Source organism: Chenopodium quinoa, unplaced genomic scaffold, assembly GCF_001683475.1.
Source record: "Chenopodium quinoa cultivar QQ74 unplaced genomic scaffold, ASM168347v1, whole genome shotgun sequence".
Lineage (NCBI taxonomy): Eukaryota > Viridiplantae > Streptophyta > Magnoliopsida > Caryophyllales > Amaranthaceae > Chenopodium > Chenopodium quinoa.
The window spans coordinates 6,052,163-6,067,279 of NW_018742914.1; the positions used below are offsets into that span (position 1 = coordinate 6,052,163).

Sequence of the window (15,117 nt, forward strand, 5' to 3'; positions counted from 1 at the left end):
TCTCTATTATATTCATAATTAATCATTAAATCAACCTCGAAATAACCCATTAAAACATACAAATTTTTCAACTAAGGAACAAGGTAATGCAAAATTACTCTAATCTATAATATGTATTCAAAATTACTCTAAACATACAAAATTACTCTAATGTATAATATGTATTCAAAATTTCTAAATAAACAACCAATGCAAAAATTAAAAAAATTAGGTAAAATTATATACATTCCTTGACTTTAATTTTCTTAACAATAATTGTTCAAAATGCTATTGAAAATAATAGAATTACATATTTCAAAATAATTGTTCAATTTTTAACAAAAAAAATAAAAAACTTACCCTAAATTAGTTGGAAGACTGTGCGCGCTGGTGGAGGTGGAGGCGTGCTGTTGTACGTGTTGATTGAGGTGGAGGCGTGCTTCTGTACGTGGAGATGGAGGCGGTGCAGCAAAAGAAGGTGAATTTGATGAGAAGAGCAAAAGAAGGCGGTGCTGTACGCAGGAAAAGAAGAGCAGGGCTGCGGTGCGGTGGTTGAAGGGGGTGCAGCAAAAGAAGGGTCGAAGGTGGCGCGGCGGCAGAGAAGAGGAGAAGAGAAGAGGAGAACAGCGCTGCGGCGCGGCGGCAGACCGAGGCTTCTTCAATTCGAACAGCAGGGCTGCGGCGCGACTTCTTCAATTCGAACAGCAGAGATGGAGGGAAAAGGAGGGGACGGAGACTAGGTTATGGGTTTTCTGGTGGTGTTCAAGGTGGCAGCAGTGGTGGAGGGAAAAGGAGGGGACGGAGGCAGCAGTGGTTTGGGTTTTTCGAATGAAACAGTGAAGGCCAGGTGAATGGTTAAGGAAAGGAGGAAGAAAGAAGGGGGAAGAAAGGAGGGAATGAATGAAATAAAGGGCCGGTTTTATTTTTGTTTAAAAAAACCACCAGTTCACTAAGGCACCGGTTCAAACCGATGCTTTTTAGTTTTTTGGCACCGGTTTAAGTTGAACCGGTGCCTTTTACCAACTTTTTTAATCCCGCCCATTTTTGGGCCGGGTTTTGGCACCGGTTTGGCTTGAACCGGTGCCAAAAGGGGGTTGCCTTTTTGAATTTTTCTACTAGTGTTTCCAAAAATAATTTTTTCAAAAATATATCTTTTGTTAAGAATATATTCTGCCAATAATAATAAGATATATTTACCATAAAATCAGATTTCATCTAAATCTTATATTTTTCAAATATACTAACATATCTTTTTACAAAAGACATACTTACCATATCTTTTTACAAAAGATATACTTACCATAAAATTAGATTTTATTTAAAACTTATTTTGTAGAAAATACTTTCCAAAAATAACTTATCTTTTCAATAAGGGATTAGGTATCCTTAAAAGATATGCACATATTAGGTAAATATATACTTCATTAAAACCGACCTTTAACGACGTGCAGACCTAAGTTCCGATTAGGTTCCGGAACTCTTACAGTCTTCGAGTTCCTGACAAGTCAGTAACTCTACTTTCATTGACTATCATGAGTTCACCTAGGTTCTTTAGACTTGTTCCAGACTGACTTTTATGTCCAACATACTTACATGAATCCTAGAGCGATATTCTTCGATTTCTCCGTCTTCATGTTGTTTCTTTGTAACTCTTGTTCTGGAATCTTGTAGTCTTGGTGTCTTCTAGATCTTGGGGCAACGTTCCACTTCTGGAACCGCAGACCAAGTTCCTAACTGGAACTTGCTGTCACTCTTTTCATCCCTTATTGGAACTCGCAGACCAGGTTCCTTTCTAGAACTTGTTGTCATCTTCGCTGTCCAAGCTTCACACTTTAGCTTGCTGTCAGTACCTGTTAGGGAACACTTCATGTACCTGTTAGGGAACATGTCCGGCTCTCGTGGGAAAGCCTGCCGAAGGTTCCTTTTGCATCTTGTTTTCAAAAATAAAAAAATTAACATAGTTGACCGTAATTAATGAATACAGAAGAATTTTTAAGGGTGATACTGTTGCTGATGAAATAGCTAGTTGTGAACTTGTGAATTGGCCATGCCATATGATAGAAGAGAAGAATGATAGACGACTGAGAGTCTTTTTTTTTTTTTTTTGAAGGGCAAAAAATACTAAATCTGCAAGACAAGAACAATCCAAAATACTCCTTGGAGGTGCACCTTGAGAATGCCGCGAAGAAGGGAGACGTAGGGTTTCTTAAGGAAGCACGAAACAAAGAAATTGAAAATGGCAATTATTTCGTGGGACAAAACTCCAGTGGACACGATATCCTTCACATAGCAATCAGATCAGAGCAATATGAATTTATAGAACAAGTTACAAAGATGCTGTTGCCTACATCAATAATTGATAAGCTGATAAATCAGAGGAACAACCACGGTGACACCCTTTTTCATGTTACAGCTGAGGTTGGCAACATCCACATTTTCATGCTGCTCCTTGAATTTGATGAAAGTGGGAAGTTTTATGTCAGAAATTTTTGCCCGGAGTCTGCAGAGGTGGTTGATAAAAATGATGGCAAAACCATATTACATTTTTTGATAGATAGGGTATACAGCTACCAACAAGGCAAAAAGCTGCTGCAAGTTCCACAAATTGGTCGCCTTAAGGATGTCAAGGATAACCAAGAAAACACACCATTAGATTTAGCTTGGAAATCCAACTTTAAAATGGCGCGACTTCTATGCCATTCCTCCACTACTTCAACATCTCATGCTCACCAACCAATTGATTTTGATCAGGTTAGATAGCTTTTATGAGAATTACGCAATTAGTATATCGTTTCAACATTACAACAACTCTTTTCTTGTTGCCCATCCAAATAAAAAATAAATCCAAGTTATTTATTTATTTATTTATTTATAATTTTTATCATTGGTACTCTGTATAATTGTTTTGTTAAAATTATAAAAGCTTACCTTTTTAATTTTTTAATTTTTTAATTAGGAAAAATACACTTTAATAATCCCAACTATGGACGATTTACCTACAATAATCTCAATTATCGTTTATTCTACAATAATCCCAACTATTAGGTCAGTTTTCCTCCATCAGTCCCAAACCGTTCAACAAAAGTCAATAACCTATTATTGTAGATTGTTTGATACGTGTCAGCGTGTGAGTAGCTCCAAAAAAAAAAAAAAACCAAAAACGAAATTCTGGCAGCCTCCATTCCAGCCATAACCACCACCTCCACCTCCTGCCACAACCCTAAAACACCACCTTCACCAGCCCCCCAAGCCGGAAACGACTCCCACGACCAGCCGCACCCTCGAAACCGGCCAAAATACCTACCCCTTGCCTGAGAAACCACCAGCAGCCCCAAATCGCACCAAAATAACCGACATAAATGCTTGAAAAAGTCCCCTAAATTCAACTGAAATCGAAGAAGGTGGTGTTTGGGGCTTGAGGCAAGAGGTGGAGGTGGCGTTTGGGGTGGAGAAGGTGGCTATTAAGGTCGGTTTTGGAGGCGGAGGATAGCGTGGTGGTTTTGGAGGCGGTGGATTTGGTTGCGATTGGTGACTGGGTTTTTGCGGCTATAGTTGCGGCAAGCTCGCGGCGATTTGGCAGCGAGCAGGCGGTGAGGAGGGGTTGTGGTTGCGTAGGCGTCGCTGGCCGTGCGGGAGGATCGGAGTAATTGGCATCGCTGGCCGTGCGGGAGGAGCAATTGGGGTTGGGGTGGATCGTGGCTGGTGGTCTTGGGGATTGGGAGGGCCCGCCAGCTATTTTCCGGTGGTCTGCGGGTTCGCCGACCATTTTCCGGTGGTCTGGAGGTTTTGGCTAAGGATTGGTGGCGGTTGCCGGTGGGCTAGGGGCGGTTGGGATGATTTTTTTTTCCTTCTTTTTTTTAATTTTTATTGTAATATTAGGCCACTCATGTACTGACATGTGTCATTTTAAAAACAAAAAAAAAATTACCCTTTCAGCAGGTAACCGGTTTTTGGGACTGTTGCAGGAAAACTCACCTAATAGTTGAGATTATTGTAAAATAAACGATAGTTGGGATTATTGTAGGGAAATCGCCCATAGTTGGGATTATTAAAGTGTATTTTCCCTTTTAATTATTATTTATTGGTTAATTATTAGTCTATCTAAGTTGCAATTGCATGGAATGGTGATGAGCTGATGACTTGTACAATGCAGATGAAAAAGATGAAGAAGAGGACATTGGAAGAATATGGAGTAATCGACGGGGTGACTATCCGGTCTATACAGGAGAAAATATCCAAGTATGGAATAAATTTTTTGTCCTCTCGAGATTCCAAGGAAAGAAATGTGCTTCATAACTTGATGCGGTTAGAACGGAGAACTCCAATAAAATATGATGAATATTTGGATTTCATCAAACAAGTTGTTAATACACATCCGATACTTAGTGCTCAAACAGACATTAACGGGGACACTCCAATTCACATTCTCATGCAAAATTCTCCTGATACAAAGATTTATCGTAGCACTACCCAATCCTCGACATATGATGTTACATATACATTATTGACTAAATCATCTCTTCCATATGAGCTACTAGTACCATTTGTGTATTCTTTTGCTAATGATCGAGGTTATGCCAATGCCAGAAAAAAAGAAGAAGAGGGCTATCATATGAAGTATGATGATCCATTGGTGGTACAAAACAAAGAAGGAAATACACCCCTTCATGAAGCACTTAAAGCAAATCATATTCTACCTGCTTTGTTATTAATAGACTTTTATTCGGACAGTAGCAGAACAGCTTTTGGATTGAGTAACAAACGTAAGGAAACAATTCTCCATCTTCTAGTAGGAAGCTCCTTGGGTAAGTATCTATTCCATCCTATATATTATCCATACCAATCTAAAGTTATTTGGTTTAATCATGAAATGGATTCTCATACTTGAGTGGTAGTATGGATTATAAATCTTTGGGGGGAGGTGGTTATGAGATTCCGAGGGAATGGAGTTGAGTTAGATCGTTGTAATTTATCGTAATGCTGGGATAACCTAGATATTTACGTCGGTGAGTTGAGGTTATATAGAGTATATGTTTTTTTTTTTTTTTTTTTGGTAGAAAGGCACAGTTAATCAAAAAAACATAATGTAAAAAAAAAAACATAATCATGCTTATATAAAAAAAAAAGAACATAATCAAGTATCACAGACCATAAGCTAGAGTAGTTACTGTGGGGAAATTCCCTATTTTTCATGGTGAGAAACGAAATTTGTTTTTTATGGGGGCATTTTCGTAAATAAATCAACAACTTTTTCATTATTGTGGGCTCCACCTAGGGGTGAAAGTTCGGTGTTCGGTTTGGATTATGGCCCAAACCGAAGCCAAACCGAAATAATTCGGTTTTACATTTTTCAATCCAAATCCACACCGAATTTTAATTCGGTCCAAACCAAACCGAACCGAATTTCTGATTAGCAAACCGAAACCGATCCATAAACCGAATTTTTTACCAGATGCAAATTGAAGTATAAGAAAACTAAGCAATCTTTATAATTATAAACATAAAATTACACAAACTAAACTGAGAATTAATTACATACAATCAACCATTATAAATTTGTCCACCGATTAAAAAAGAAATTAAATAAATAAATCAGATCTTCTGCTTCATGCATTCCTTCAATAATTTGGCTCAAAACCTCAGATCTATTCATTTCCTAATATAATTTCCTTTGAGTTATAAAAAAAATTAAATAGAAAAATAAAATCTTCTGCTTCTGCACCTCTTTACTAATATCATTTCCTTTGAGTGACTGACCAGAGAGGTGGTGGTGAGGAGACGTGGTGGTGGTCGGCGGTGAAGTGGTGGTGATATGAGGGAAAACGAACAATGAAACACGAGCGGCCAGCGAACAACTTTGAGATACGTTGAGAGCACAAACACCGAAACAAGAACTGGTGGTGAGATACCTTAAGTGGACTTCTAGAGTGGTGGTGGACGGACAGATTGAGGTGGTGAGGGAGAAAAGTGGGGAAATCTAGGGATTTGGTGAGGAAGGTGCCGAGAGAAAGTGAAAGGGAAATGGGAAAAGAGGGGAACAATTTAGGGTTTTGGATTTACATATGTAGGAAAATGGGCTGGGATTAGTGGGCTTAATAAACTTCGGTTTGGTTTTCGGTTTTCGGTTTTTCGAATCCCAAAACCGAATCCAAACCGATATATTTCGATTTCCATTTTTTCAAACCGATCCAAACCGAAAACCGAAAAAAACCGAACCGAATTGCTTATTCGGTTTGGTTTGGTTCGGTTTTCGGTTTTTATCCAATTTACTTTCACCCCTAGCTCCACCGTTGAATAAAGTTGTTGATTTATTTACAAAAATGTCATATGAGAAACAAAATTTGTTTCTTACCATGAGAAATTGGGGCATCCTCTTTACTGTGAGGAAATTCTATATTTATTATAATGTATTTTGCATGCATGCCGGGCCTAATTAAGCACGATGGATTCAGTGCAGTGGCCGCGTAATGTTATAAAGAAAGTGCAAAATGTAAATGAAGAGGCGGCGATCAGCCGAGATCAGGATGGATTAACCCCGATTATGAGAGCAGTTCAAGTTGGTGGTATAGATACAGTTAAGATATTGGATGAACTTAACCCAGAAGCGTCAAAAATTGTTGACATTAATGGCCAGACACTCTGGCACAAGTTGGTCAATCAACCATCATACATGATAGAGAAATTCGTTAATGACATTGGAAAAAAATATCATTTGATAGATCTGTTTAAAATCCAAAACAAGGAGGGGAAAACACCATTACATCTGGCGCTTGAATCTCGATGCTTTACTCATGCACGTCTTTTTCTCCAGTGTGCACCTGATGAATGGTCATCTACAAAAAGATCGGAATGGATGATAAAACTCCTAGAAATACAAGACGGAGATGGTATCACTTCCGGCGATCGATTGTCATCTATTTCAGATCTTCCGCAAGATGTAAGTAATTAATTATACTATGTTGTTTTAGCATATTGGTGTGATCAACTTGTTTACTTTGATTTGGTTTTGAATTCAAGGGTGGTATGCATGGTATCCAAAAAACTAAGTTCAATCTTATTTACTACAGTACCTATTGAACTAACATTACCTGTACTACTTTAGAAGGCTTTGTGTGTTAAGAGTTTTCCACATCTATATCTATACTTATATATTAAAAAGCGTTCCTAAAACAAAATATGTTTCGCGTGTCACCTTTTTAAGTTTGACATGCTTATAACAAGACTTGAACTCAACACCAACAAGTCTTAAGTTACGACTCTTACCATCTTAGCCATTTATTAATTGTGTTTTTTTATCCAACAAAATTATAGTTAACTTAGATAAGTTAATTGGTGTTTTATTATACTATTTGTTTCCATTATATAATGATTGAGTTTGACAACAAAAAAAAGTTTATAGCAAAACTTAAACTTGAAACCAACAAGCACAAACTAGCAACCCGGGACATCACCCGGGCCACACACTAGTTATATGTAAAATCATGCATTCATGCATAATACTTGCAATTTTTTATAGCTTCATTTATTACCTCTAATTAAATATTAGTTTCAACTTTAGAGTATTATTTATGAGATACGGAGTATAAAATGTTCCAAAGTTGCAACTAATATTTAACGAAGGTTGCTTACTAATTACTCTCAACTTATGCACATGTGTGGGATCAATACAATTGAAAATAGATTTAATTTATTGCAATTAAATCTCTCCATTATTGAAAAGATCAATTTTTTACATTTTAATATTTCCATCTAATTTATGTTCTCTCAAACTTTAATGTTTTTTTATTTGTTATCCAAATAAAAGATAATTCATCCCTTTAATTCCCTTTTCTTCTTTTCCCTCCATTTCCTTCAATCCAGACATGTGTAAAAAGAGAGGGAAAATGAATCCCTCCCTGGCTCCCTCTCTTTCCCCATATCTTTTACCCAAACGTACAAGAGAAATTGTCCTCGTTCCTTTCTCTTCTCTAACATATACCTATATTTCTTTTGGTAAACAGTTTGTAGAATTGTTGAGGAGACATGCATTAGTTGTTGGTATTCGAAGTATTTGGGGCGTTCCTACATCACAAATTAGTGAATACGCAAACACAATGGGTGTTGTAGCAGCTCTCATCACGACAATAACGTTCACAGCAGCATTTACAGTTCCCGGTGGACTAGTCCAAGATAAAGGGAGTCCAATATTTATAAGAAAGGCAGCATTTCAAGCTTTTATGATCTCGGACATATTGGCAATGTGCCTATCAATGATGGTCTTATTTTGTTTGCTTTGGGTCGTCGCTACAACAGATAAAAGAAAATCAGTGGTGTTGATAGATTTCAGCATGTTTTTGCTTCTATTGGCATTCTATGCTACTCTAGTCACTTTCATGACGGGAGTGTATGTTACAACCATCCACGACAATCCTTGGATCGCCATCATCACTTTAATTCTGTGCTCTTTGTTGATGTTGCTTATGCACAAAAAATTCGTCATGAACTGTTTGGTTCCTGCTGTCGAAGTAGGACTTAGGTCCGGTTGGATGAAGTGGCCGAAAGTTCGATCGATGGGCAATAGTAATCACCATCAAAGGCATCAATAAGACAATCACAATCGGCAGATGCGTGCTAGTTGTTTTTAACTTTTATTTAGATGAATATCAAATTTTAATAATAATAAAGTGCTGAAATAACTCCTAATAAAACTTTTTTTTTTCTTTTTTTTTTTTGTTTTGCTTATTGTGGACACCCATTTGTGTCTCCCCAAAACCAAACCCGGTGATGAGTATCTTTCACGTCGAATCATAATCGAATGAAACGAAAGTGTGGAAAGGTCTAGTGTTGCGGAAAGTTTTATTTCTTTTCTCTTCTCCCTGTTTTGGAAAACTTTATTTTAAGAAAACAGCCAATCCAGTTTGGTTGGTCCATGATATGGGTCCAATAGTGGTGTAGTTGGATGGGGTTTGCAAAGACCTTTCCAATGATATATTATAAGCCCAATTCCGATGAATATTGAGGAAGTTATGGCCAATTTACTAAACTGGGCCCGGTTTGAGCTTTATGTACGGCCCAATGATCTAGGGGAGGGCCTAATATTATTTATCATTCCTAATGCAATTAGGAATGGTTTTGGTCTTCTAGAATCTTCTAGAAGGTTCTTTTCATTCCTAATTAAATTAGGACTTTTCAGAGTTTTAATCAAGATCAAATAGCATTTTCGAAGGAATTATATTATTTTATCTTCCAGTACGGTAAACTTATCAGATTTTCGAAAACGCGTTGGAATTAAGACTGGCGTCCAACCCCAGGCCTTGGCGCCTGGAACCAGGCTTGGCGCCAGACGCTAGCCATTGGCGCCTGGCGCTAGCCACTGGTGCCTGGCGCCAGCTAGCCAGGGTTGGCGCCAATACTGTTTTGTGATCTTCAGACTCTGTTTTGTTAAATTATCTTTTTTTGGCTGATTTTCTCTATAAACATCGTATTAAAAATTCCGTTTTCATTCACCAATTTTCTTCATTCTTAAGTATTCATCTACAATTCATTCATCTTTCATTCATCAATTCTCAATAAACATTAATTCTTTAGCATTCAATTCTTTCTTGCTTTTTCATACAAAATTCCGCATTCATTAGATCTAGAAACACCTAGCCATATTCGAAGTTGTCTTCGCCCTAGACGTGAAAGGTATTAATTTCTGAGGGTTTGGTCCCAAATCTCTCTTTCAATTATTTAATTTAATTACTTTGATTATTATTTTCCTTGAAGTTACTAACGTGTGTATTTTGTTATTAGAAAGAGGTACGAGGCATCCAAATAAGTACTTTAATGGTTTAATTGATTTATGATGTAGATATCATGTTTACATTGTTTTTATGATTCCTAGTACCATGTCTAGGGTATTTTTAATATTAAATATGATTGTTGTGATGCTTCTTATGCTCTTCCTAATATTTATGATTGTTAGTATCATGTTAGGGTTAAAGATTTGATTTTTATTGTTTAGTGACATGCTAGGGTTTGTTATTAATCTTGTTAGTATCATGCCTAGGATCTTGCTATTATTATTATGCTTTAACATGAACATGATTATGATTATAATTATTATTGTTATTATTATTTTGATGATGATTATTTTATTTATAATTATTATTCATGATGTTGATTATTTATTATGTTGCTTGAAGTTTATTATTTATTCCTTGATCACACCTTTTATGCATGTTTAAAGGGAATTGGTACTTGTAATCACGCTTAATAAGATAATTAATAATCTTGTTTAGGGTTAATTTGATTATAATTCAAGTGATCGCCAATAATAGTTTGTTTGTGCATTAATATTCAATCAACATAGATTAAACAGGTTTAGGGTTAATCCTATTGATTGTATGTTAGTCAGAAAGCGCACATGAATACGATCAGAATAAAGTAGAGGCCTATTATTAGGGCAGATTCAATCTCTTTTAGGTTGGATTTGTACCTTCATCTCCGAACCCTTATTTGGTTCATGACCTTATGGAGTTGACGATCCCTTGGATCGTTAAGGGGTGTAACCTTCATCCTATGAACGGTTTACAAGTTTCTAAAAAACTTGTTGGCAACTCTTTTGCTCTATCTTCTTCCCTTTTGGACGCCACCGTACTTTAGTGTATGATCACAGTGGGGTTCAAGCTAGTGGGATTTTAAAGGCTTGAAACTATTCCCTACACTTATTATTATATAAATATCATTTAATGTATCATGTTAATTTTATTTTGGTGTATAGTGAGCCACAAAGACAAGTCCTGTTATTAATGTACACATAATTTAATTTGACTTTAGAAAAATTTGTCAATTACCACCTTCTACTATGTCCATTTTAGCAATTACCACCTTCTTTTTTTTTTTTTAAATTACCACCTTCTATTTTCAAAAACATCAAAAGTTACTACCTTCTTGCCTCCCAACTACCACACGACGTCATTCTAAGCACATTCTTTCCATTCTCTCCCTATTTTCCTCCCATTTCTCATTCCTAATTTGATTCTCATCTCCCCTTTTACTTTTTTCCCCCAAAATATCAAAAACACTTCAATTCACTCCTCCAAATCAAAATTGATGAGCAAGTATTGGTGTTTTGGGGGAAAAAAAAGTGAAAGGGGAGATGAGAATCGAGTTAGGAATGAGAAATATGAGGGAAATAGGGAGGGAAGGTAAAGGGCGGGCCCAAGATGACGTCATGTAGTAGTTGGGAGGCAAGAAAGTGGTAACTCTTGATATTTTTGAAAAGAGAAGGTGGTAATTTTCAAAAAAAAAAAAAATAGAAGGTGGTAATTGCTAAAATGGACATAACAAAAGGTGGTAATTGTCAAAATTTCCTTGATTTTATGTATTGGATACCACCTCCAAAACTTTAATAAATTATGCCTATTTAATTAATCCAATGTTGGTATTTTAGTGTTATGTCCATATCAGGGAGCACATACTATTGTCTATGGAACTAATGAATTTTGTATGGATTGCCTGTATTTTTAATTTTATTTTCACTCCTTAATATGTACTTAATGGGTGGTTGTAGATTATGTTGTATAATGTACATGGTTGTAGAAAGAACATATTGTTCAATTCTAATGTACAAAAGTTATATTGAGCTTCTTTTTTTGTAAAAAAGCAAAAAAGATAAATAGTAATTATTTTTTTACCATACAGTAATTTCAATTCAAAATATTTTAAATTATACTCTCTCTAGAATTTTTCTCTCTCTACAAGATTTCTCTCACAAAAAAGAAAAAAATGAAAACTTCTTCAAATTCATCAAACCTTAATAAAGAAATTGTTGATTTCAAACTTCTTGGTGCAAAATTGTTCAAGATGGCTGACGAAAACAAAAGGTAAGTACAATTTCGACATGCATAGTTGTTCAATTTGAGTTCGATTAGTAGTTTTTTTGCAAGTTCTTGGTGTAAATTTGTGATTTATGTGGTTTTGGTGTTGCAATGAGAAACTATATGAAGTTCTTGAAGAAAACCGACCAATTATTACATTTTGAAAAAAGAAAGCAAACAAATTAGCAAATTCAGAAAAAGTTGTAGATCTAAATAATACAATGTACATTAAAATACAGTAAAATGTTCTTTTTCATATTTTATAAAGCGGATGAACATATTATAGAAACATAATGAACATATCTATATAGTTACAATGAAAAGAACATACTATTAAAATACAATGAACATATACCTTAAGTAAAAAGAACCTACTATTAAAAATATAATAAAATACAATGAACATATACCTAGAGTAAAGAAACATGCGTGCTATTTAATAATGTTCTTTATTTTCATGTTCATTGATTGTCAGTATAATGTACTTTTATTTGTGACAAAAAATAAATTGTTTATTTTGAAATGTATTTTTAAATTTTGTTTTTAGATTATGATGATTGAATACAAATAATATTCATCACATTATATTTTCATGTTCTTTATTAATATTACAGATGTTCTTTAGATATATATAAAGAACATAACACTACAAGAAAAATGTCTTTTCGTAGTGATTGTACATTCGCTACAATATGCAAGTTTGTTTGTGAATTAATTAAGGAAGGTGTATCATTTTACAATCGCCATGATTTTCCCATATAAAATCGATGCGGAAAACATAATAATACATATCCACATTATTTTTACACATTTATATAATTTTGAGAAATCGTATCATTTACAATCGCCACTAAATCCTAAAAATCGATACGAAAAGCCTTTTCAACACTAGATATATAAATATTGTTTGACAAAGAATACATAAAATATGTCATAGCTTATTGGTGAAACATTTAATATAAGAATTTGAGGTTGCATGTTAGAATCTTGTAAAGATCATACGCAGGTTTTTTTTTTTTTTTTTTTTTTTGAAGAAGAAGAAGAAGAAAATGAATTAAACATTTATAGCGATTGTAATCGCTACAATAATCACCACGATTGGATGTAGTTTTTCGTATCGATTATTAAGGCCAACCCCAGCGATATTGAAAACAACTACCAAAGACTAAGGCAACGGGGGATATTGTATCGAATGACCATTCGTTGGGAAAGCTTTTTGTTGCAATTACAATCGATACTAAAGGTTAAAATAATCGCTACGAAAAGGTTATTTTCTTGTAGTGTAAAGCTAAATGTTCTTTACAAAATAACTATATGTTCATTACAAAACAATTATATGTGATGTTCTTTATAAGATAAATATATGTTCTTTACAAAACAACTAAATGTTCTTTACTGAACAACTATATGTTCATTCCGCCTTTTTTTTTAAACAAAATTAAATGCACGAAACATCGTGCATGCGCCTGCAGGGAAAAAATTTCAATATACACGTAATATTAAAAAAAAAAGTCTAGTTTTGACTTTGTGCAATGCACAGATTAATACTCTCTCCGTTTTTAAATACTTGCTCCATTTCTCCATGCGCGGAGTTTTAGGAGAAATTAGAGAAAGTAATAAAATATAGAGGTAGCAGGGTTGGTGGAAGAATAAAAAATTGTAAAAAACCAAAAGTAGTGGAGAGAATTGAAGGAGATAGAATATGGAATTAATATTGTTGGGTCAATTTGGTGAGAGAAATTAATTAAATATTGTAAAAGCTTTCCAAATAAGGAAATTGAGCAATTATTTAAAAATAGCCGAAAAAGGAAAGTGGAGCAAGTATTTAAAAACGGAGGGAGTAATAGTAAGATTTTATCGATAATTGTATTCAATTTAAATAAAATTAATTGAATTTCTTATATGTTGCATATATATGAAAACTTTTACAAAAAGATTTTAGTTTTTTTTTTCTTTTCTTGGCAAAACTAAAGTAAATGTGTGTCACATGACATGGAATAATAAAATGGAGTAAGACACCCACCGAACCCATACTGAAACTGCCACTGGTTATTAGTCTTTTTACCAAAAAAAAAATGCGCATTTACAATATATTAATATTGATAAATATAGTTGTTTATTATTTGTCCTCATTTTCGTACAATGGTAGACCCAATAAGGTGAATATGTGATGTCATGTAGAGTTAAATATACTATCTCAATTACATATTAGTTACAACTTTTGATTTTATGTTTGTTGTTTGAAATATGATAACTATAATTTTTAAAAATAAACGGTTAAATTGATTCTGTTTTGTCTATTGCATTTCTTTTCGGTTGTAAAAAATTTAAGAAGAGAGTTTCATATCCCTATGACCTGATATGTTTGCTCTTTTTCTTTTCCTCTTTTTCAGCAACATTCAAGATTACTTCATGCTACAAACTTATATGGGGGGCCATATCAATTTTTATGTACTCTCTCTCACACACACTACAGAGTAGGGGTGTTCAAATCCGGTACCCGGGTTTTCGGGTACCCGAAATTTCGGGTACCCGAATCTTCGAGTAGTTTGAATCTCGTCCCGTGTCCCGACCCGAGAAGATCGGGTACCCGAGTTTTGGGTACCCGTTTTTCTGGGGTCGGGACATAGGGTACCCGGATATACCAACTTACTTTTTTTTTTTATTTTAATTTCTCTAACTTACATTTTTGTTAACGAGTATTAACCAAAAAAAAAAAAAAATCTGAATTATTGAATTAATTTTTCCACTATAAACAACAGTTACTATCTAACTCGTTTCTCAAAAAAGAAAAAACTATCACACTAAGCTATAATCCTAGAAGAAAAAATAATAAAATTAAAAATTGAAAATGTTTTGCCTTTAGCAACTACAATTCAAAAGCAAATTTCAAGATCTGCTTCTCCGTCCATCGCGCCTGCTTGCGGTGGAGGACTCTCAGCCGCCGTGGTGGGAGATTTCTCGGCCGACGCAGTTCAATTCAGTTGTTGTTAGACCTCTCGGCCGCCTAATTCTCTTGATGTTGGCTAGTAATTTGGAATGGGTGTGAGCTAGCCTTATTCTCTTGATGTTGGATAGTTCAACTCAATGAATGAGATCGAAGGCATGATTGAAATAATGAACCGAGGAAGCTGTGAGAGAGAGAGATTAGGGAAGGAATGAATAGCTACACTTGTTTTGGGGGTGATAAAAATAAAACCCTAAGTGGTTAAGAGAGTAAGTGGGCTGGGCTCAGCTCAATTAAGGGAAGGATTCTTTTTTTTTCTTCTTTTTTTTCTGTTCTTAATATACTGTC

General features: G+C 34.9%; 1 protein-coding gene across 1 annotated transcript; it reads left to right on the forward strand.

The window, feature by feature from the left end:
* The first annotated feature begins 6,421 nt into the window (after positions 1–6,421).
* Positions 6,422–8,564, forward strand: LOC110727689 (protein ACCELERATED CELL DEATH 6-like). The gene is made up of 2 exons (XM_021907268.1): positions 6,422–6,916; positions 7,980–8,564. The coding sequence occupies exons 1-2, from the start codon at positions 6,422–6,424 to the stop codon at positions 8,562–8,564; spliced, it is 1,080 nt and encodes a 359-aa protein (XP_021762960.1).
* Positions 8,565–15,117: the final 6,553 nt, after the last annotated feature.